Source organism: Phocoena sinus, chromosome 12 (assembly GCF_008692025.1).
Source record: "Phocoena sinus isolate mPhoSin1 chromosome 12, mPhoSin1.pri, whole genome shotgun sequence".
Lineage (NCBI taxonomy): Eukaryota > Metazoa > Chordata > Mammalia > Artiodactyla > Phocoenidae > Phocoena > Phocoena sinus.
The window spans coordinates 51,823,655-51,848,442 of record NC_045774.1 but is presented as its reverse complement, the minus strand read 5'-3'; the positions used below and the strand labels follow the sequence as shown (position 1 = coordinate 51,848,442).

General features: G+C 40.3%; 1 protein-coding gene across 4 annotated transcripts in view; it reads left to right on the top strand.

Annotated features, from left to right (window-relative positions):
- The first annotated feature begins 279 nt into the window (after positions 1 to 279).
- SOBP (sine oculis binding protein homolog) overlaps positions 280 to 24,788 on the top strand; it is a 161,096-nt gene continuing 136,587 nt past the window's right edge. For 3 of the 4 annotated variants that reach the window (XM_032651665.1, XM_032651661.1, XM_032651663.1), the window contains exons 1-3: positions 664 to 889; positions 14,369 to 14,507; positions 16,892 to 17,077. In XM_032651665.1, the coding sequence (XP_032507556.1) occupies positions 794 to 889; positions 14,369 to 14,507; positions 16,892 to 17,077 (421 nt within the window). In that variant the 5' untranslated portion in view covers positions 664 to 793. Of the gene's footprint in view, positions 890 to 14,368; positions 14,508 to 16,891; positions 17,078 to 24,788 lie in introns of all 4 variants that reach the window. The other variant, XM_032651664.1, reaches the window with a different exon arrangement.

The following is a 24,788-nucleotide window of genomic DNA, read 5'->3' as shown; positions in this document are numbered from 1 at the left end:
CGTCCCGCCGGTGCCCGCCGCGGATGAGCCAGCGGCCGCGAGCAGCCCCCGGAGCCGCGCAGCATCGGCGTCTACAGTGACGGTGGAAGCCACGCCCGCTCGGGAGCTGGGGGCTGTCCTAGCCCCCCCACCCTTCCCCCGCCCGCCCCCTCCTCCCGGCGCCGGCCCCCGGCCCGCCCCCGGCTCGGCTAGCGGGAGGCGCTGGGCGCCTGGGCTGGCGCGCTCTCCTGGGCGCACACACACACACACACACACACACACACACACACACACACACACACACATCCACGCACGCACGCCCAGAGCCGCTCTCTCCGCGCCCGGCCCACGTTCCCCTCGCCCATGCAGACGGACAGAGCGACGGAAGATGGCTGACGACTCCACGGGGCACCGAGGATGCAGCCTGGCGGCGGCGGCGGCGCCGGCGGGAGCGGCAGAAGCAGCGGCGGCGGCAGGGGCAGCGGCGGCGTTGGCGGCGTTGGCGGCGGCGGCGGCGGCGGCAGCGGGAGCAGGAGCGGCGGCGGCGGCGGCATCCCCGAGACTCCTCGAGCTACCTTTCCCTCTGACAGCCACTGACGTTCTCCGCCGCTAGAAGAGACCCCGCTTCTCCGGTGCCCGCCTTCCCTCCCCCCCGCCTAGCCCCAGCCCCAGCCCCAGCCCCGCCAGCACCGCTACCTCCGCCAGCCTTGCCACCATCAGCACCACCTCCACCACCGCCGCCGCCGCCGCCGCCGCCACCACCGCCGGCGGCGGCAGCAGCCATTTCATCTCCACAGAAACCAGACACAAAAACATGGCAGAAATGGAGAAAGAAGGGAGACCTCCGGAAAATAAAAGAAGCAGGAAACCGGCTCACCCAGTGAAAAGGGAGATCAATGAGGAAATGAAGGTATTTTTGGACTTCGGGGCCAGAGAGCCTGAGCTCTTTCTTCCGCCTGCTCCCTTTGGGCCGTTGTATAGATTCGGAGGGTACAGGGGAGCGCTTGTCAGTTTCTGTAGGATGCCCAGAACGCCTCAGCTCCTCCTCCAGGTGCAAACCGAGGCCAACTCTCGGGCTGCATCCCCGAGATTTGCCTTCCTCAGATTTGATGGGGGTGGAGGGGCGGCCGGGAAACCACATACTATTTAACCTTATAAACCCCAGGTTGGTAACAGGCGCGTTTCAGAGGGAGGGGACTGGGAGCCCAAGTGGCGGGTGGGTATGGTGAAGAGGCTTTCCTAGTCGGTGGGGTGGTTTTTTCCTTTTCCTCGGGAGCCATCCCCGGGATCCCTCCAAAGTTAAGAGCCGTCGGGCCGGAGCAGCCGGGGAGCGCTGGATCCCACCCCTCTCCCCAGTTCATCTCCCCGTTCCTCGATCCCGCTTCCCGACTAGAAGCCAGCGGCGACGGTGTAAAAGGGGCTGTCAGTGCCGGGGCGAGTTGTGGCCCGAGCGGCGCGGGTCTGGGTACCGTTTTGACGGCCGGCTCGCTTCGCACGCAGCTGCTCGCTCCTCTCACTCGACTGCCTCCGCCTCCCGCTCGTCTTTGCATGCTCCACTTCCCAGTTAAGCAGACCCGGGCAAACCCCGGTGCAAGATAGCTGTCTGAGGGGCCGCCTTCGCAGAGCGCCTGCCCATTGTTCGGAAAGGCCAGCCCGGAGTCCTGTCGGCGAGGCCGGGCTCCCCGCCAGGCCAGCGGTGCTCCAGAGGTGGCGAGCGCAGCAGCCTGGCGCTCCAGCTGTTCGCGTTGGAGTGATTGCACAAGAGCACCGCTCGGCTCCGGACCCCCCTCGTCCCCTCTCCCCCCACTTATTTTCCATGAAGTTGCAGCTTTTGCCCGGTGAGGGTTTTGTTTTGTGTTGATTTCACGAGTCTCTCTTGATTTTTTTAAAAAATTGTTTTATTTGTAGTCTTTCTGTGAGTTACAAACAAGTAGCAGATTTCAGGGGGGACTTTAGTTTTCATTCTGCAGCCGTCTTGGTGTTCCCCATCTTCTGCATAGAATCCTTAACACTGCCCACTGACTTGGTCAGGTTGGTTAAGTTGCTATTTAAAAGACAAACGATGAAGATGGCAAGCAACTAAGTAAAATTTATTGCGGTTTGACGTTGTCTTGATTAGAACAAGCATATTCTAGAGAGTGCCTTGAATGAAGCCCATGTTTAGAAAGGGGCACACGGATAATACATCCTATATCTGTACCTAGGTGCCTATGCTTAGTGTTCCTTTCTTCCAGAAAATGTTTGTAGCAATCTGCATTTTGGAATAAGGGTTTTTATTTCTGGGTGACGAATTTAGTGCCTGGAAGCATGAGGTGCAGCATCAGTCCAAGGAGAGTTAAGATTTGCCTTGGAAATCAGTGCCATTCCTTGTGATGGAAACCTCCATTGATTCCATTGATAGACAGTTTTTTAAAAAAGAGACCAGCAGGAGTTGTCTTCCCATGGGGATGGAATTCAAACAGTTTACAATAACCATCCTTCCTCACTCGCCTTTCCCTCCTGTCCTGCATTTCCAGATTACTTTTCCATTTCATTTTAAATTGGGAGTGGAGGAAGAGGAGAGAGGTAAAGCCACTAAGAAGTCACAGTGTGCACTGGCCCTTTAAAACACTGTCTAATGTGATCTATATGGATGGCAGCTTTTAAGTTTCATAGGTTCTAGAATTACAAATTAGCTAATTTTAATCAAAACATGTGAAATGTTATCCCTGCTGGATATAAAGGCTGACTGTGCTCGATGCTTGGGGCTCACGTTGTTGACTTTGGCTGTGGGAGCACTCCGTGGTTTGGGAGATAGTTGTCCTTCTACAGTATAACAGATGTTTGTCTGAACTGGTGAGGAAGAAACAAAAACAACATTGTGTGAAGGGGAAAAATTACACAATTTTTAGCCAATGCTGCAGGACTAAGTATGGAATTAACGTTCGTGCACAGAATTTCCTCTTTTTAAAATGTTATTTTTCTTCCAAGTCACCACCTACTATTTGAAGTTTTAATCCTTATCATTTCAGTACAGAGTAGCATTAAATAAGAAGTTTTACACAGCAAATAATTCAATTGCCTGAAGGATCAGTATTTTCTCCCTAGTGTGGAACAATGTGTAAGAGACACTGGGTCAGAATCTTCAGTCGTGTCAATGCACATCATGCCAGTGAGTCATGAAATCCCATTTCTAGTGGAATCGTTCGGTATGCATTCTTCTAATATAGTAGCACCAAAAGTCCTCATTTTAAAAGTGATTTCTCAAAGTCAAAAGCTGGAAGGGTTATTTTGAACTCATGAAGATTTTTCTGCTTTTAATGTTAATAACCACATCAATAAAACCCCTCCCTGAACCTCATGGTATTATTACCCCTCCATCTCCCCAAACCTAAAGTGTAGAGTAACCTAACAAGTTGGTTGCCCTGCATAAAAATATGTGCAACAAAATGTCACCGAGAACACAATGTGGCCTTGTGCAGCTTCATATCGGTGCCGTTGGAGCTGCCTGGCTGTGTTTGCCTTCATCTGAACGGCTTTCATCTGGACCAGTGTAAACTAAGCCCTGGTAAGTAATCACAGCCCGGCAGAAAGAAAGGAATGTATACAGCTAGCACGGCCTAAGCTGTAAAAACGGAAACCTGAGCCCCACCGTGGATCACATATCAAGGCTTGAAGGTAGGGGAAATGAAAGGGGGAAAGAGGAGAGAGCGAATGCAAAAGTCAGCCTGGGAAGTGGAGGATCCGGAGGAGGCCCCCCCTTAGGGAGAGTTGGCTCAGGGATTAGGGAATTTTATCGTGGTGTACAGTGACCTACTCAGGTTTCAACACTGGTTGGATCAAGTTGCTTCTCTGCGAGCTGAAAGAAAAAGGACTGGTGTGTATGTGATTTTTTTTCCCCTTCGGGTAATAGAAAGGACATTGGTATAAGCATCTATTTTAAGTACAGCAAATGCAGGGAGCTGAGAATGAGCAACAAAATTGCCTCATCATAGAGACTTCCTTCAAGATTTCCTAATTGAGATAGTCACAAATTTATTTAAAAATGGACAGAGAAGACACACTGGCAGAGGTTTAGCTGACACCAGTAATGGCATTGGAGATTGTCTTCATGTGGCTGGGAGCTAATGTTGGTTGCTGTTTCACTAGATCAGATATTGAGTTACATTTTCGTTATCACTGGTTTAATGTACAAAGCACTTGTAACAAATTTAAATTTGATACAATATAGTTTTGTGTGTGAAAAGTACATGACTTGGCATAGCTTGCCTTTAATGTCCTTTAGTGAAAATATCTTCAAGTAGAAATGTTTGTCTCATTATGACCTACACAATGTTTATCTTTCCTTCCCCCCCACTTCATCCTGGTTTTTCTTAATTAAAAAGACTTATTGCTTTACTGTACTTACAGTCAGTCTGCCCTATTTAGTTAGTGACCAGTAGAGAGGATTTTAAAAAATCAGATGGCAATTCAATTTATATTTTGACTACTTTCAGTTTCTAAAGCGAATATTGTGATTGTATCTACTGTAATATGCCTTCAATATATTGTTAGCTCACATGTATCATAATAAATGGCTCTTAGGAGGGAATTCTGGTATGTGGAAGTGTTAGTTAGTTTCAGGTGTTCATCCAGAACATAACATAAAAGCTAGATGTAATATTGGATGTGCAAATGTAAATATATGAGTAAGTGTAAATATAGTTGCACTTAAGGGTATGTATTTTATGTGCATAGATCTTGGTAAACATGGTTAGTGACTACCAAACAGTAATACAATTCAAAAAAAAGTAGACTATGAGTAGAGATAATGAGTCAGATTTTCATCTTTTAAAACTCTTTGACAAAACCATTGTGATTAGATCAAGCACTCTGCCCTGGAAACTTTCCTAAACAAACCATAATTAATGCATTTACAATGTTTGGCTTCCTTATCAATTGCTCAACTACAGGATAATCTGTGTTAAATGTCTTAGGGTCTTTGCTGGATTTCTCTGTCTATAAATATTCTTAGTAAGTAATTTATACCTAAAATTATGCTTCAGTCCTAATGCCTACAGTTAGAGTCAGGCACATCTGTTAGAGTTTAGTAGTAAACTCACCATAAGATTTTCTAGTTTAGTTTCTGATGGTCTCCATTTGGCATTAAAAATGACCTGTGTCAATTGCATAGACAATAAAGCAAGTTGCAGAGCTGAGCTGGTGAGTGCAGTGATTTAAATAGCTTGCCATAAAATAAAATAAAATAGAGATATCAGAGTGTGGATTGGAAAAGTCAGCATGTTTAAGGTTGAAATCAGCTCATTACTAAAACAGGTATATTTTAAGTTTTGCTCCTGAAACTCCATCCTGATGTCAGAGACAGTGAGTCTCAGGAACCTAGAAAGTGGGCTTGGGACCAGATCTCACTGTGGCATTCACAAATTATGTCAGACCTCCCTGGCTGAGCAGTGGTCTAAGGTGTGCCACGTGGCAGGGCTGGGAACTATTGTCAGTCGGAGCATGGTGCTTGCCCCTTGGGAGCTGGTGTAGGATATTCCCGAGCCCACCGGCCCTGTCCTCTGTGTTGCTCTCGGTTGTCCTGCTCAAGGCTCTAGTCTCAAACCATAAGAGAAGGTCCTGGGAGGGCACAGAGAGCTATGAATTCTGCTCTGTTCAAACCAGGAGTTTTCTGATAAAGAGTCTCTTTCTCCATCTGTGAACTGGTGAGGATAGTGTGTGGTAGAGTGAGACTCTCTAAGCCTTACACAATTCACAGGTTCTAGAGAGGAGGAAATGGAAAGGAACCACTCCACTTCCTCCCGAATCTGAAATAAACATTTGAACTAGAAGAAAATGAGTCTGACAGACTCATTCCCTTCTGCGTTTCCTGCCTCTGTGCTTGCCAAGCACTGCTCTGAGAAGCCAAGCCCTACTCTCCTTGTGTGAAAGACAGACTCATAGAAACCAAGAGGTAACAGAGTGTTTAAATGAAAGTCAAAAACAGGGCCTCAAAAAAGGCAAATATCAGTGAATACAAGTGACTGTCTGAAAAAGGAGAGTTCCAGGGAAATAGAGGTGTCTTGCAAGGGTGACCAGACTTCTTGCATCTTCTAAGGAAGTGTTCTTTTTATTGAGTCTTTATACTTTTTATTTTTTTGAAAAAATTATTAGAAGTAGTAGAAGGTGGATCATTTAAAAATCTCTGAAGTCTAAAACTTCCTCTTGCGGAATGGGAAGTCAGCCATACTTGTACTCAAGCTAATAAGATTATTGAATATTTTCCTAAAAGAGAAGGGATATTCCAGGGTAGAATGAAAAAAAAAAACAACTTTGTTTTTGATGGTGCCAATTGAAACATGTAAACAGACATGAAAGCCTGTGCTGGGTGAGATTTGCTGAATGTATATTTTAGAATCTGTAGACTGATGGTTGTTAATATCTCTTATATAACTAAAGGGTTGTGGAACTCTGTCCTGCTTTAAGGCCAGTGGCTTTTGGCATGGACAGGAAAACAATGTAACAAGACTTGGTGATTTTAAGGCCAGTGCTGCAGCTGTGATAGGACACAGCTGCACACAGCTGCACACCTGCCATGCCTGCTACAGTGTTAGCCCCAGGGCTGGGCTCCACAATTTCACACATTTCTTTGACCTTTTTAGGACATTTGATGTCCTGGCCACAGATTAAAACATGGGGACATAATTGTCTGTTCTGTGTCACAACAAGACAATAAAGCAACGTAGATTTTTATATGTGGAAACACACAATCTTGGTTTCATGTGACAATAATACACCCATCTAATTCAGACTGTGTCAATAAGAGAACAAGACTTTCTCCTCAGGCCTGCTCCAGGTCGGAGCTGGATTTTAGTGTTTTGATGTGTCCTCTGCCCTTAGAACTGTGTGCTAATCATTGTGTTGTGGCTGAGAACAATGCTGCAAAATGACCCAGATGGAGCTCAGTGACCTTCTTAAAAGGATTTCAGGCCAAAAATCTGTATGCGGTTCAGATACCAACAGCAAGGCCCAATGGGTAAAGTCTGCACCAAGAGTATGAATCTGGCTGCTCTTAACATAACATGCATGTGGATGACCCTCAAATGGGATGTCTGTGGGAGTGGCTTATCCTTAGGATACCATCAGACCCAGTAGGATCATGAGCGTGGAAGTACTTTGTAGTCTGTAAAGGGCTCTTCCCACAGTTCTTTTTCACTGTTTAAATGTTGCCTGCTTCTTGGTAGAACCTTAAAATAAAACCGATCCATTAGGCCTGTGTTAAGAGAGATGACTTCAAGTCAAATCAACTCGAATTCCCAGTAGTCTGAGAGTGCTCATTAACACTGGATATTATAATTCTTTTAACTTTCAGACCTGGGGATAGGTAGAGCTAGAAATTGATTTCTAATCAAGTTTAATTCCTACTTTCTACAAAAGGAACTGCTTTTCTTCTACAGCTTCATCCCCTCAGCCCTTTAAAAATCTTAATTAGTGAACCCAGTGATGCTTAATAGAAATCTACCTCAGAAGTCAGTCAGAACCCATGGAGGTGAAAAGGGAGATAAAATATTTTCCAAAAATAACCATCATTCTATTATTCATAACCTTAACTGGCAGAGATACCAGCATTTTTTCCCCCCACCTTGTAAATTGTTCAGGATTGGGGGTTTCCTTTTCCTTTGAAAATATTTCTCATATGCTCCACTTTCTTGGATAATGTGTGTAAGAATGTTTTGAAGTTAAGTAATGTAACTGGCAGATCCTTTTTACTGTTATTAGGACTGTCAATATGACTGACATGGTTGTCTGTGAGAAGACTGTGTTAATTAAAACTATTTTTTGATTTTTATAAAAATAATACATGGACATGATATAAATAGTAGAATAAGCAATATAAATAAGCAAAAAGAAAAACAAAGCCTGTAATTTTCCCACCCAGACACCCTTACCATCAACATTTTGATATATGTCTTTTCATGTCCTTTTCTATGTATGATGAATGTTTTTTAAGAAAACAAAAACAAAAAACAAAAAACTACTAACCTTCCATTTAAAACTTAACATATTGTTAATAACTTTTCATGGCAGTAAAAATTTATCCACAGCATATATTTAGTGGGAAAATAGTATTCCATTTCAGTAATTTCATGACTAGTCTATAATTTATTTAACTGAATTCCGATTGTTTGACATATAGTTTGTTTCTAAGAAAGCAACACTGAGATAAACATTCCTGAACATTCATATTTTTGCACCTATTTCCTTAGAATAGTCCCTACTATACCTAGAAATAAAATTGCTGAATCAAAGGGTATGTAAAATTTTAAGCTTTTATTGCAGAGAATCAAGTTACCTTTTCTAAAAGTTGAATTAACTTGAATTCCCAATAGTCTGGGGGTGGGACTTCTCTGGAGGTCCAGTGGTTAAGATTTTGCCTTCCAATGCAAGGGATGCGGATCCGATCCCTGGGCAGGGAGCTAGGATCCCATATGCCTTGAAGCCGAAAAACTAAAACATAAAACGGAAGCAATATTGTAACAATTTCAATAGAGACTTTAAGAATGGTCCACATCAAAAAAAAAGAGTCTGAGAGTGCTCATTAACATTGGATATTATAATTTTATTTACTTATTTTTTTGTGTGGTACGCGGGCCTCTCACTGTTGCGGCTTCTCTGGTTGCAGAGCACAGGCCCCGGACGCGCAGGCTCAGCGGCCATGGCTCACAGGCCCAGCCGCTCTGCGTCATGTGGGATCTTCCTGGACCGGGGCACGAACCCGTGTCCTCTGCATCGGCAGGCGGACTCTCAACCACTGCGTCACCAGGGAAGCCCTGGATATTATAATTTTTTAAGCTTTCACATATTTATTTTTAGAATCAGCTGTCCTGAATTTTCTTTGATAATTTTTCTGTATTTACGTATTTAAAAAATATTTATGGATGTATCCAAATGTGTTAGCACATTTATTGATTAGATTCTAAGTGCTAGGCATTGTGCTAGATGGGACATAAAATGAAATAAAGGGTTTCTGCCCTCAAGTAACTTATAGTGTGTTTCGTTGGGATAGATGACATATTTTACTAGCACTGTAGAGGGATGTAGGACTTGGAGTGGAAATGGGAATTATGTTTGTGGGAAGAGGGAGGACGTGGCTTTCCCCTCATCTGAATGAATGATTGGGAGCTCTCTGAAAACTTTCTACTTTCTTGGGTAGGACACCAAGTTGAAAACACATCTGACGTTCAGTTATGCAAGGCCTGAGATAAGAGAAATCGGTGGCACCTACCCTATATTTTAAACTTTGGTGTTTTCAGAATAAAATCATTAGTTCTTTTTGAAGACCTTGAAGTACTTGCATTTCAGAGTATTTTGAGGCTTTATAATTACTGTGATTTTCAAAATGACTTGAAGTCAAGTCATTATTATTTACCTGGTAAAATGTTCAGTTAAAAACCATTTAGAGTGAACTTTGACATGCATACGGTATTTCTAGTTGAATAAGGAGAGTGTCTAATGAATATCCTGGGAATTAAATTCCAGTAAAAATAAACTTTGCTAAGAACTCAGAGGAGTGGGGAAATAGTTAAGTTTCCTGTCTTTCCACTATCTTTCTGTGACCTTTTTTTTTTTAAATTCTAGGAAAAGATCATGCTTTCAGATTAAAGGTTAGGCTTTTCTTCTTTCTTTAGGAACCCTGGAGGTGAGAGAGGGGAATTGGAAAGGGAGAGGAAGGGGTATGGAGGTATAGTATTAAAAGTGCAAAGCCATTAGAGTCAGATGTGATGTCAAAAAATTGTCAAATGAGAAGATTAAATTTTGATTATGAATTTTAAGACCCCCCTATCCCAACAATAAAGACAATTAAGGAGAGTAGAGGTCAATGGTTAAGTCGCAAAACAAGCAAAGTTTTAGCATAGGTAGATATGTCCTGGTTGAAAAGCTCTTTGTATGCGACATTGACATCGGTGATATGATTTCTTTGCAATACTGTTGTTGATCCAAGGAGGTAGCTCCTTTGGAGTTGCTGACACATTGGACTGTACGGAATTTATAATAGAAAGAGTCCTGGTATAAGGATCCGAAGATCTGGATTTTTGTTCTGACTTTACTAGGTGATCTCTCATGCCTGTCATTTACCTTCTGTATGCTCCAATTTTCTGTCGTAAAATGAGGATGTCACAGAGGTTCACCAGAAGTTTACTGTGGAAATCAAATACCTAATTCACAGGGTAATTGAAAGGAACAAGAGAGTTAAAGGATGTGGAAACACTGTAAAGTGCTATAAGAGTGTTAGACATTATCATTGTAATTATAGTGACCTATTTTCCAAACCCAAATTGGACCACATGGTATGAGGGAGGATTTTTGTGCCACTTCCAAGGGTGAGAGGCAGTCTGCAAAATGTGCTTTGGATGCCAGAATATTGAAATTCTGGCACATTTTGGTGGTTTATGGGAACAATGATAAAATATTTGAGATAGTGGCTGTTCAGTAAAATTTATGCTGTGTGATCACTGTAATTATGATACTTCTTTGCAAAAGGCAATTTATTTCTTGTATAAGGAGAAATTCTTTGATTTCACAGGACCTTAGAGCTAGAAGGGCCTTTAAGAGATTCTACTTGAGTTTCCTGCTCTAAGTCTCCAGGAGAAATTCTGGATGAAGATTTTGGGGGAGGCAAATTTTATAACTTCTCTTAGTACAGTGGTTTGTCCTATTATCAAACAGCCTTACCTCAAAAGCCTCTCTGCACTTTAACTCTTATCACCTTAATATTCTGGTAGAAAAACTTGAAAACCCTTATGGACCATAAACATTAAATTCACTTCTCCTAGGATATATTATGTTTCTTGGATAGTAACTGCAAAAATCCATTTCATTTCCTTTGGTTTAGCACCATAGCGAGCCCATATGATGTCTAGCATCAAGTTCTAACTAGAAATTAAAAATTATTTATTCCTTGGGGTTCTTTGATTTCTTAATGCAATAGTATATAAGACAGAGGTGATACCTATTCCTGTAGTTTGGTGTTTCTTTTTCTTTGATCTTGTTCGACTTTTTAGGAAAAGTTTGAGAGTTATGGCTCAAGGCTCTATAAACCTTTTGTTTTCTGCTTTTCCAGTCATATATCAAAACATTAATATGTTTCTTTTTACTTTCAATGATAAGAAAGGGAATGTTTTAGAGTTTATTTTCACTGACATTTATAGTAACTCGAAAATGGAATAGATCAGTTCCATATTGATCATATTGATTGTTCCATGAAGCCTCTGAGTTTTCAAGACAAACCGTAAACTAAGTGATGCACTTAAGATGCCCAAATAATATGAATTTTGTGTTAATAATCCAGTTGAGGTTTCAGTATTTACGCGAATGTCTGAAACTTCTGGATCCCATCCTTGGGATTGGTTCTGAAAGGCTGAACGGATTTGCAGCTGGACTAAAACAAACAAATCTATATCCTTGGCTGGGAGGTTGCTCCGTGAATTATGCATCTGTAGCTTTTGTGTCGCTTCAGGGGTTAGACAGAACCAGAGAAAGAGGTGCCCAAGATACAAATGGTCTAGAAAATTAGATATGGTGGCCAGGAGTTACTATGCAAGAGATTTTCTGGTTTGGGGGCACATTTCTCTTAGAGATTGAGGCAAACAGCATATAAACCAGTAGGATGGCTTGAACTTGGCTTTTAGCACTGTTGGGAATTGTTTTTTTGATGCAAGATGTAATCCTTATCCTCGGAGATTTCTGCTGCCAGACCCCTGATGGAGGACCTTGGTTTGTGTGCTTAGGGGCTGTCGTTCTCCAGTCCAGGCACTCAGCTCAGTGAAAGAAATTGGGTGTTAGGGGAGGGAGACTGACACCTCATTAAAGCAATCTCTTTTGATTGAGTAGTGCAGCATTTAGCAGAATCCTCCTCAGTGGTATTCCAGAAGCTGCTGAGCTTATTATACATATCGATCATATCATCTTCGTGCATTCATGAAAAGAATGTCTATTTAATGTGGACATGACCAGCCATCAGATAGAATAAATGCCTCCGTAAAGCTTGATATGGCTGGCTGTTGGCCTTGTGGATGGTAAGAATCAATCTGGCTAGATTTTTAAAACTTGCTTGTGCATTATACTATCACAGATTGACCCATTTGGAACTCTGAGCTCAAGTGGGTACTAAAGCAAAAAAAAAAAAAAAAAAATCTAGCATCCTGTGGGTGGTTTGAAATGCCAGGTTTGTTTTTATGTAGTGTAATATCCTTCCTTTTTTTAAATATTTCTTTTTACTTATTTATTATTTATTTAATTTATTTATTTTGGCTGCACCGAGTCTTAGTTGCGGCATGCAGGATCTTCCTTGCGGCATGTGGGATCTTTTAGTTGCGGCATGTGGACTTCTAAGTTGCAGTACGCAGGCAGGATCTAGTTCCCTGGCCAGGGATCGAACCCGGGCCTCCTGCATTGGGAGCGCAGAGTCTTACCCACTGGACCACAAGGGAAGTCCCTCCTTTCTTTTTTTTATGCAACCCCTGCTGAAATCTAAAGTGAAGTTCAAGAGAACATGGAACTTACACGTTGAGGCTGTGCACATGCTGGTTTAGCCTGGGTGCTTGTTTCAGGTATAAATTATACATCCCAGTGTAATTCAGAAATGACAACTTCTAGGGAGAATGAGAAAAGGTTCTTTGAGCCACAGAGAAGGTTAGAATATATAGTTTTTCTAGCTCAGTCTAAGAGGCTCAGCTTGCCTTGCCTGATAAAGATGCCTTAAAAAAATTAATTCAACAAACATTTATTATCTTACTCTGTAGTATAGGATCCTTCTTTTTATTAAAATTTTTCCAGCTTTATTGAGAAGAGGTATAATTGACACAAAACATTGTGCAAGTTTAAGGTGTACAATGTATTGATTTGATACATTTATATATTGTAAAATGACTACTACCTGTAGCATTAGCTACCACCTCTATCCTGTCGTATAGTTACCATTTCTTTTTTGCAGTGAAAAGATGTAGGATCAACTATCTCAGCAACATTCAAGTACATGATAGTGTTATTAGCTATAATCACCATACTGTACAGCATGCTATACTATACCCTTTGACCAATCTCCTCGTTTCCGCTGCCCCCAGCCCCGGGTAACCACTTCTCTACTCTCTCTTTCTCAGATAGAGATGCCTTAAGGCACACACAAGCATTAAGATATAGCAGCTGTTAAGCTCATTAAAAATAGTCACCTGGTAGTAGAAGCTTTAACTCTGTCCAACTATTATTTACCCATTATTTCCACAGCTTGATATCTATAATAACAACAATAATAATGCCTTATATTTTATAGAGTTGTCCCTCCAGATCCACAAGGGATTGGTTCCAGGACACCCCACACCCACGCCACAATCCCTACATCCGCAGTGCTTAAGTCCCTTATATAAAATGGTGTAGTATTTTCATGTAACCTACACACATCCTACCGTATACTTTAAATCATCTCTAGATTACTTATAATGCTTAATATAATGTAAATGCCAGGTAAATAGTTGTAAATACAATACAAATGCTGTGTAAATAGTTGCCTGCATGACAAAGTCAAGTTTTGCTTTTTCGAGCTTTCTGGAATTTTTTTCCAAATATTTTCCAACTGCGGTTGCTTGAATCTGCAGATGCAGAACCTGCAGATATGGAGGGCTGATTGTATATTGATTTATAGTTCATAAAGTGTTTTCATACATTATCCAAAATCTGAGCTGGCTAGTAACCTTAAAGTTATTTGGTACTTTTATGTTACTTGTCAGAAGACAATCACAGTGACCTTTGATTTCATGGGGAAAGAATCTGTCACTAGTGGAATTCGTAAAGGAAATTATGCTTCAATGTTTAAAGAATACTGTTACAAAAGGGAAACCCTTGTAGACTATTCAGTTTTCTGGATGGTAGTGGTTGACAGTTGAGAAATTATTTCTTTGCTGAGGTTTTGCTTTATCTGAGGTAAGAGTCATGTTAAGAAACAACACCTAAATTAGAAAGCAATTCTAGTTTAAATTAATCTGAGCCACAAAATGGTCGATTGTTTTCAGTTTCAAAATTTCTTCTTAGCTGTTTTTGTGCTATTACCTTTCAATATTTTTGTATTTGTGAAAGATATAGACTTTGCAGAAGGATATGCCAAAATATGACTTCCTATTCTTAAGCAAAACTGACAAATACCTTTTCTCTTGTTATCTTTAAATTGCAAATGTCTGAAGGCCTGTCATAATTGGATGCGTCATCCTGAGATTTAAACGCATGACAGTTTTTGAACGTGATTTGAAAAATAAACGTGACTCTAAGGGAGGTAGGGCGGGGCTGGCAGAAAATGGGTAGTGGAAACAGAATTCGATTTATGTGTTCTTTTCAAATAGTTATTGATTATATACATAAGTAGCCTATGCTTCTCTTTCAGAATTTTGCAGAAAACACCATGAATGAACTTCTTGGCTGGTATGGCTACGATAAGGTTGAATTGAAAGATGGTGAAGATATTGAATTCAGAAACTATCCTACAGATGGAGAGAGCCGGCAGCACATTTCTGTTCTCAAAGGTAATGATATTCAATGTCCTTTCCTTCATGCAAACAAGGATTGGCTATCTCAACCTGCCGGAATTGAGTTGCTCTGGGACTCGTTTTGTTCATGATGCCAATGGTTGATTTAAATGGACATCCCCGTAAGCAGAATTCTGCAGAATGTAAGAGCACAACATAAAACAAAAATAGGCACAGCTTAATCTCCATCCAGCAATGGGAGAGTTAGCTAGACAAGGGCTAGCTAAGCGCTATGGTCCTGCCCACAAATTGATAGGAAGGGACAGTGTTTGCTAATTTCTAGTTTCCTGAACCCTTCGATATATCAATTGTTAAGGACTGGTGCTTTCTGTTAAGTGAAATGTTAGGTTTACATTTTCAGACTGTAAGAGACAATCATGGTTAGTTTGATAATTTCTCCTCCCCCGCTTTTGGGTGGGAATTCTAAAGGAAGGCCCTATTTCTGTTTTCTGTTTTCTGTTTTCACCCTTGCCTCATCCACACAGCCTTGGATAGGTTAAGAAGAAGAGTAAGAGAGTAGTAGAAGGTTGGGTCCTATATAATTCCATAAGAATGATCATCAAAGCCCAGACAAAGAGTAGAAATTAGAAGGTTAATGGAGCTGAAATAACACTGAATCTGCTGGTGGGTAGCAGTGCCTGATATTTCATGAAGCCTAGAATCATTGGTGGGTGTTGATCTGCACACTGAATTTATGAACCTAAATCTGGATTGAGTGTTTGTTTGTCAAAGAAAAGGATTATGTGAAGAAGCGATCCATTTGGGGAACTTTAACAAAGTGTGACTAAAACTAATTGTGTGATATAATTGGCAATTTGATCAGTATTTTCATTACATTCAATATCTATCGGCATAAACTACCTGTTCATGCATTTTATTTCCAGTCTCTAAGATAGTGCTTTTCCTTCTTATATGCCAAGCAATGAAATGTAAATGAGCTGTCCTGCAGGCATGTGGAATTGAACATATGTGACAAATTTTATGTTAAGCTTGGTATGAAATTGTACACATCATGTTACAGAGATAGTATCATCAATTTCACTGTAAACGAAAAATGCAAGTCGAATTTATATTCTGTAAACTAATAGCTCGTTTAACACTTGGTCTAGGTAATAATCTTTGTCTCTGGGGAACATGGAGAGAGTGCCAGGATATGCTATTGGAGGGAACAAGTTGTTTTCTATAGTTGAGTGTTGTTGTTTTTCTTTTTTTCTTTTCTTTTCTTTTTTTTTTTTTTTGCGGGACGCGGGCCTCTCACTGCTGTGGCCTCTCCCATCACGGAGCACAGGCTCCGGACGCGCAGGCCCAGCAGCCATGGCCCACGGGCCCAGCCGCTCCGCGGCATGTGGGATCCTCCCGGACCCGGGCACGAACCCGCGTCCCCCGCATCGGCAGGCAGACTCCCAACCACTGTGCCACCAGGGAAGCCCCTGTTGTTGTTTTTAATGATTCACATGCAAGGATAAAATTCACAAGGTTCATATCATTATAAGTTTTCTTTATGATCATTTTTGTTAATTTTTAATGGGTATTAATGGGTTAATGGGTCTACCCTGTGAAACAACAGTTCTTTCCTAATCATCAGCTTCTTTCTCATTGGTTCTTTTTTTTTCTTTTCTTCTTTTTTTTTTACATCTTTATTGGAGTATAATTGCTTTACAATGGTGTGTTAGTTTCTGCTTTATAACAAAGTGAATCAGTTATACATATACATATGTTCCCATATCTCTTCCCTTCATTGGTTCTTTTGATTATATTATCACTGAAGTTTACAGTACAGTGGGACCTAGTTACAGTGCTACAGGGGCACTTTTTTTTTTTTTTTTTTTTTTTTTTGCGGTACGCGGGCCTCTCACTGTTGTGGCCTCTCCCGTTGCGGAGCACAGGCTCCGGACACGCAGGGTCAGCGGCCATGGCCCACGGGCGTAGCCACTCCGCGGCATGTGGTATCCTCCCGGACCAGGGCACGATCCCGTGTCCCCTGCATCGGCAGGCGGACTCTCAATCACTGCGCCACCAGGGAAGCCCTACAGGGGCACTTTTTAAGCTTCTCCCCTGGTAGACAGAGAGCGATGTCTGCTGTATGTCACTTCGTACATGGAAAGGGTTAGTTGCCTCTCAATTTTCTGTGGGCTTTTACAGTGCTAAAATTCATCACCACAGTACAGTTGAGATGTTAGCTATCATAGTGGAGCAAATTATAAAGGAGCCCTTTGGAAATTTATGGTAACACGACTGAAAAGGTCCAGGATGGTCTGTGGAGTTCTGGTAAAGTGTTTAAAGATTTGCAAGACAAAATTTTTATTCCATAGCCATTTTACTTGAGAAAATGTGGTTGTAAGCCCTTTCGTCATATTGAATGTGATTTTCTTCTTTTACAGAAAATTCTTTGCCAAAACCAAAATTACCTGAGGACAGTGTTATTTCACCATACAATATAAGCACAGGCTATTCAGGGCTTGCCACAGGGAATGGACTCAGTGACTCACCTGCAGGGTCAAAGGATCATGGCAATGTGCCCATTATTGTACCTTTAATTCCTCCACCTTTCATAAAGCCACCGGCAGGTAAGTCAATACTGGGGTTTCCAGTGATAATGATTGATAGAAAATTGTTTTAACCGTCCTATGGTAATTATTAAATGCTTAAGTTAATTTTGGAAAAGACTGTTTTAGGGACTTTGCAGCTAAGAAATGTTAGTGCGTGTATTATTTAAAGTAGTATTGTTTTATTAGGCCAATCTACTACTAGTTAGGCTGTCAACTTTCAATTGACAATAAATTTTTCCTACCCCTGGCTATAAAAAAATTATTTTCCTTCTCTGAAATCATCTGTTTAAAATAAAAAAAGCATGAACTAATTAAAAAAATAAGATATATACTGCCTGATTAGCAAGAAAAAAAGGAACCATGGTTGAGCTGGGTGGTGGTGCAGTGAGGACCATGTCTCCTCTGTGGGTTTTGCGAAGGAAGGGGCAATTTGTAAAGTGTGTGTGGCAGGCTTGTTCCCCAGCGTGCCTTCTTATAAATCCACTTAAGAAACAACCTAGGTTACCCATCTCATACAGAGTTCCTTTTAATTTGTGCAAAGCTCTTTGAGAGCTTAAAAAAAAATGGAAATCTGAATTTCATTTGCATGAAAATGTAATCAGTTCTTTTATATTTCCAGAAAATTAGATGGCGGTGTATTAAGCTAGACGGCAATGGGCTGGGCATGATGTTGTTGTATTAAGCCAGTCTTAAAATCTTATTGTAAGCTAGGTTACAGTTATGCTCCACACAGAGAAAGAAGTTCAGTAATATTGTATCTGGCTTGCTGTAAAATGTCAGAATTATGCTAGAATGCTTAATTGCTACGCTGGTTATTTTTCTGTATGTTGAATTGAACAATGATAAATACTGAGTTTTAATAGCAGTACTTATCATAACTCACTAAAGCTAATGCTTGTATTTTTTTTTAAGGAAGATAGGTGTTTGGTTATGTTTCCATAAATAATGAAGATATTTGTAGATATAAATTCCTTGGCTTATATTATAGATATATTGGTACCATCTTCTAAGTGTTACTAACATTTTTCTTCATGGTATGGGCACATTCTTTTGCTTGGCCTGTGACATTTTAGCAGCAAAAGTGTCCTTTCATACTGAGGTCCTCAGATATGTCATTAAAATCTATTTACCTATCAAAATCACTTGTAATCGTGCTTGTCTACTAAATACTAACATAATTTGTGTAACATACAAAGTTTGTCTTTCTAATGCCACTGTTCTCCTTTGGTTGATTGTTTTATGGTGCAGAGGGACCCAAATTTATCTCCTAAAGGTCAAACACATATTTTGCATAGGACAACTGGAGAGAAGGGTGACTAATTTTGTTAAATGTAGGGTTCATTGTTTGAAAGTATGTCCAGGGGCTTAGGTGAGTGGTGATGATGATGAGGGTATCAATAAAACAGCGTGACTAAGTGAAAAGAACACAGTCTTCACATTCAGACAGATTGTGTTCAAATCCAGGCTTTGTCATTTACCAGCTCTGTGAGTGTAGACAAGTTATATGATTTCCACATCTGTAAAATGGGGATCACAGTTTCACCTTATGGGATAGTTGTGGCCATGAGATGAGAAAATGTAGGTAAAGCACCAGCATAGTGCTTGCCACATGAAAACCATTCAGTAAACACCATGCCTCTTGTTCTTTTTTTTTTTTTTTCAGTCCTTATTCTGCCCCAGAGTTATCATGCACATAATTTGTGCAAAAAAAAAGTGTGTATCCAAATGCAAATTCCCCTCTAAGATTTATTTGAGCAAAGCAAACAGCTCTAGAAATTAGCATAGCTGAGGCTAACATGAGTTTGGCATGCCAAAAAACCTGCCCTGGAGTTTCCTGCTGAGCCAGCCACGTGGAATTCAAGCACACAGCTCCTATTTAACTCTAATTCCACATCAGATCAAGAAATAAATATGCAAAGGATAGAGGCCAAAAATTAAGCCTTGGAAGTCTTAGATGTAGGAACTCTGAGGATTTAGAAGCCAGAGTAACTGAACACCAGTGGTTTTATGCTGTCTTCCATGGAACTCCAAGGCACTCATCTGTTGAAAACAGAATGTAGGGAAGGACATGTTTAATTTTCTGTATCTTCTCTAAACCTTGACTCGATCCTACTCCAGGGTTCTATATGACAAGAAAAAGATACACAAAGGTTCTCTGCTTTCAAGGAGCTTACTCTGTTATTCTCTAAGCAGAAACTTACAAGAGAGATGAATTTTGATTTAGTTATGTTATCTAGTGCAGGGGTCAGTAAACTTTTTCTGTAAAAGGTCGGATAGTATTTTAGGCTTTGGAGCTCTACCGTCTCCGTCACAACTACTGAACTCTGCGGTGGTAGCAGAAAAGCAGCCATAGATAGCACATAAACAAATGGACATGGCTGTGTTCTAATAAATCTTTATTTACAATAAAGGCAGCAGGCAGGGTTTGGCTTAGGGACAATAGCTTGCTGACCCTGGCACTAGGGTAAGATTGGCAAAAGTCTCATGATACCGGGAAGGTGAATAGAGTTTCTAAGAGTCAGGCTATGAGATTTGTCAAGGTGCTCTGTGTAATATCGTGAGGAAGGGACAGTGACAGGGCAGGAAAATAGTGGGGTTTTGAGGGTATGTGGTGAGCTCTGGCACATAATAGGTACACCACCAGTGTTTGTTGAACAAATGAATGAATGACTGATATTCAAATTCCTGTTGCACATGCAGAAGATAGTACAGGCTACTTTGTTGTTCACTGGGAAAGTGCTAGGATCTTGTTTGGATTAGTCTCAGTCTGTCTGACCATGACCATAGCCTCTGTGACAGTGATGTGAGTACTTATCCATAGATAAGTGTAAAGTCCACAAATTATCCAAAAACTCCCAACTAGTTAATCATTTCAATTTTTCCTTTTGCTAAAACTTTGACCAGAGTTGTTATTTAAGGTAATCCAGTTGAGGGACACTCTGTCAATGGTCTAGCTGTATATAGGTTAATGGGGCATTTCTGAGGGAAACTAATAAATCATATGATGGCTAGGAACAAAAGGCCCCTTGGTAATCAACCCCTGAATAATTCAGAGTTGACTGTATCATGCAAGTGTCTACTTCTCGGGATAGGGAAGAAGAGAATTGTATGTATGCTCTGGATTCCTGGAAAGAAAAGAACGATTAGCGTTCAAATTATTCCTGTTATACTGTGAGCCGGCTATGTGAAAATGCTAATAATACCTTATGTTTGTATTAAACCCTTTACAGTTATGAAACTCATTCAGATTTTATTATTTTATTTAATTTGATCTTTACAATAACCCTGGGAAATAGCATTTGAGATATCATTAAATAAAGAACTGAAGCTCAAATAGGTTAAATGGCTTTCTCAAGGTCAGGTGGCTTCTAAGTACTTGAGTCAAGACTAGTACTAAGGTCTTCTGACTCCTAATCCAATATTCTTTTTAATATAAAGTTGCCTTGTCAGCGTATGTATACGAAACTTCCCTAGACTGTATCAGAATAAGAGTATTTATTAATCTGCTACTTCAGATTCCTTAGTGACAGGGGATACAGCTTGTTCCTGCAAAAGGTTATTTTTTTCAAGTCCACATCTTTGGGGAGACTTGATGAGTTCTCTAACTCTAAGCATCTGTGGTTCTGTGAACCAGGATGACCTAGCAGTGGTAACCCCCCAGCTTGGTTTTAAAGTCTTGCCATCATGAAGCAAGTTGCTCCTGCTTCGAGGTACCGGAAGGCTCCATCTGGTCAGGCACTAGTTCCAGAGAGTGTTCTCTGTGCTCGGGCAGGCTCACCACTGGATCCCATCCACATTTGGCAGCCAGTGGGCCCAGTGGAATACTCGTGATTGGGAACACGGTGATACCACACTTGCTTGGATTTCCACTCTCCTTTTGCACAGCTGCAGACAGAACTGTGGGGGTAGCTTATTTCTGGGCCTGGGGGATTGCTTTTCTGTTCCTGCACCCTTTTTCTTCCGAGAAGGGGAACTTCTTGCGCCTTGGTGATTACCACAAGCATTGACCCTGCTTCTGCTGCACATGTTTGCATCCAATTTCATCTGATTTCCAAGGCTAAGCTACCCTTCCCCGCTCAGAGACAGAATCTGGCCCTTGGTGTAGGGTTTGTGACATCACAGTCATTACTATGGTAATAGACTTGTTATAAACACAGAATAATAGCCCTGCTTTTACTTTTTTCTTTTCCCTCCAAGCAAATGAAGGGAATCACCATGATCTTTAAATAAGAATCACGGACTTTTTTGCAGTGGACAGAATAAGGTTTTGCCATATAGAGTCACCATTTTTTAAAAAAACTATAAGAATATAATGATAAGAATAATATTAGAAAATAATAGAAAGTATCAACCCATTCTCTTTTTACACAAACATTCCTTTATCCTTTCAGTTAGAATGAATATGAAAACCTCCTTCTTTGCTAATTTAAAAAACCACAGCGTGAGCATAGTCTGAAGTGGCAGAATATATATCAGCAAGAGTTTTGAAAGATAACTCAGGTTAATTACATTGTAACCTTGCTGTAATTCTTCTCATATTAGAGATTTTAATATGGGTTCAATCCTTTGGGACTTCATTCAGAGAGGGTTGTACCAGTAAAGGACTTCCAGCATGGATTGGAAGAGCTGTACAACAGTGAATCTCCATCAGAATACTTATGCCTGCTCTGCTCCCACGCAAGTTTGACTATTGAAGCAAAGCCATTCAAAATGAATTTTAAATACATGTTTTTTTTTTCCAAGACCTCATATTGGTCTTTATTGCTTTACAAGTGTAGTAGCACCCAGTTCCACTGAGCAGACATCAACCCTCTGCAGTGGTTGGGCAAGCTTGGGTTGCCTACTTCTGGTTAAAGTAACCAGCTGGGACTTGAACCAGGATTTTTTATCTCCTGCTCTTAGACTTGCTCCATGAACAACATTTTGCTCCCAAGACTTTAAAAAATCAGTAAAACAATTAGTGCAGTTTTTTTTTGTTCATAAGGTAAAGATGAAATGCAAAGACTTTGCTAGCGAAAGTTTCACTGAGCCCAGTTGCAGAAAACACTGTGTATCTAGGAAACAATATTTTAGATCTGAGTCTTTTGTCAGGTTTTTCCAGATGCTTGTAACTTGCCTGTTATAAGTCCAGAATCCCTTTAAAATCTCTGAATACTTTAAAATAAAATGAAATGTGAAAAAAGGAGGGAATATACTTCTCTGGATGCATTTATATGGCAATTTTGAATAAAATGTCTCTTACCTCAAATGGTAGGTGACCTTATTCTTATTCCCCAGTATGTTCCCGTGTGTGAAGTGAAAGGCAGGGTCCATCCACACAGCACACACAGGTTTATGTGGAGGGACATGAGATTAAGCGTCTAAGACCAGCTTGATTTCCTTTGTGCAGGAGCGTCTTGCCTTTCTTGGAAAACAATGACCATTTCCTGTCTTCCAGGATGGTTTGCTTTCAGTGAGCTTTCCAAATTTGTGTTCAGTCATAGTCATGGAAATGTGATATATTTTTTCAGGCAAATCTTGAAATTCTTAAGGGGTTATAAGAACTGGGCTCTAAGGAACCATTAGCTTAATTGAGAATATGGAAACATTCACGTGATCTGCTAAGCTCTATGTGTATAGCTGAGTAGCCCACAGTTAATAAGCATGTTACTTTTTGGCTCTTGTAATTCTTACATGGAGTTGTACTTGCAGGGAAGTGGGAATCAGAATGTGGTTTGCATTATGATCATTATTTATTTTATCTGTTATTCAATATTCTTGGGGCTTGCATATGAATGCTGTATTCCAAATAGCCATTGAAAAAACAGGATTTAATAAAAATTGCTTTGCCATTTATTTATTTGTCCAACTTTTAAAATATGATTATTAAATAAAATTACCTAGAGTTAATGGGATTTGGATGACTTACTATTTATGTAGTAGATACATTTCTCAATAAAAAGAAGAGGTTCACTGAACCCTCAGATTTGGAGATCTTTCCAAACCGCTTAGGATGAGGACAGGAGGAATTATGGTGAATGACAGGAAGAGGAGTAGTTAATAACATTGATATAATCTCATCAAGCTAATATTTTTTGAGCACTTATTATGGGCCAGGCATTGTGTAATAGATTATCTCATCTAATTTTCAGAAAGACTCTGTGTGGATGCTATTATTAACCTTGTTTTACAGTTGAGGAAACTGAGACCCAGAAAAGTTAAGCAACTTGCCTGAGGTCACACAGGTAATAAGTGGCCGAGCTGGAAGCTGAACTTAGGCACAATGTCTCCTTAACCCATATTCATACCACTTGATTATCCAAAACACTGTGTCAGTCTTTTAGTCAATAAGGTATTTACTGAATGTTCTTTACATTATATGAGATAATACAAATATATACAATATAAATACAAATTATATATATGTATATGATACAAATATATATATCGTCCCTGATCACCAAGAACTTACAGTGTACTTGATATATAATCAAAACATTATTCTATTTTGACTTTGGAAAGTATGAAATAATTTAACAGCATTTGGAAGGTGCATGGTGGGAGTAGAAGGGCAGTTAAACTGGAGTAGCAGAAAGTCTATATGCAGATACTCAGGAACTGTTATGTTTGTACAGTTGGGGAGAAATTGCATCTGAAACATAACGTAAGCTAGAGATAGTCATTTGAAATTCAAAGTGATAAAAAAGACACAAAATGAAGCCTTAAAATGTTAGCTACTATGACATGGGTCCTGTTTTATCTTTCTTTATACAATCAAGGGGTCTTGAAAAGATGTAAGTCAAATTTCAGTATGTTCAGTCATTCTTAATGCCAAATGGAATGTGTAGTTTGAATGGTAGCATGATGTGGTGGAAAGACCACCAGAGTAAGAGCCAGGAGACCTGGATTGTTAATGCCAGCTCAGCCATTTATTGGCTGTCTAATCTTGGATAAGCCACTTAGCCTTTCTGAGCCTCAGTTTCCTTGTCTGAAAAATGATGTATTTAACTAAGGTAATCTGTAATTTCCCTACATTTATAAAATCTTGGTTTTGTGACTTGTATAGTGAAATGCCTAGATGATTTAATATTTGAAAGGGTTTATTTTAATATGTCATAATATGTATTTGTTAATTGATTGAATATATTTAAAGCCAATTACCTATGTGTGTAGTTACAGCAGCTGAAATTCTGATGGAAGATTGATGCTACTTAGGACAACTTTCAATGATTGTTAATTTTTACTCTGAAAGAGTCACAGATGTAGAAAACAAACTTATGGTTACCAAGGGGGAAAGAGGAGGGAGGGATAAGTTGGGAGACTGGGATTGACATATACATACTACTACATATGAAATATATGTAACTAGTAAGAACCTACTGTATAGTAGAGGAAACTCTACTCAAAGCTCTGTAATGACCTATATGGGAAAATAATCTAAAAAAGGGTGGATATATGTATATGTATAACTGATTCACCTTGCTGTACAGCAGAAACTAACACACATTGTAAATCAACTATACTCCACTTAAAATTAATTAAAAAAATAAAATTTAGAGAAAGTGCTAGAAAGGTGAAATATGAGTATATAAAAAGACTGTATCACCCATATGGTATTAAACCTAATCATTTTGATGTTATACATAAGTTGTGATCACTGGAAGTAATTCCCAGAATTTCTGCAAAAGAGAAGTCACATTATGTCGAATTTAATTTACCAAAACAGGCACAAGAATAAGAAAACCTGAGT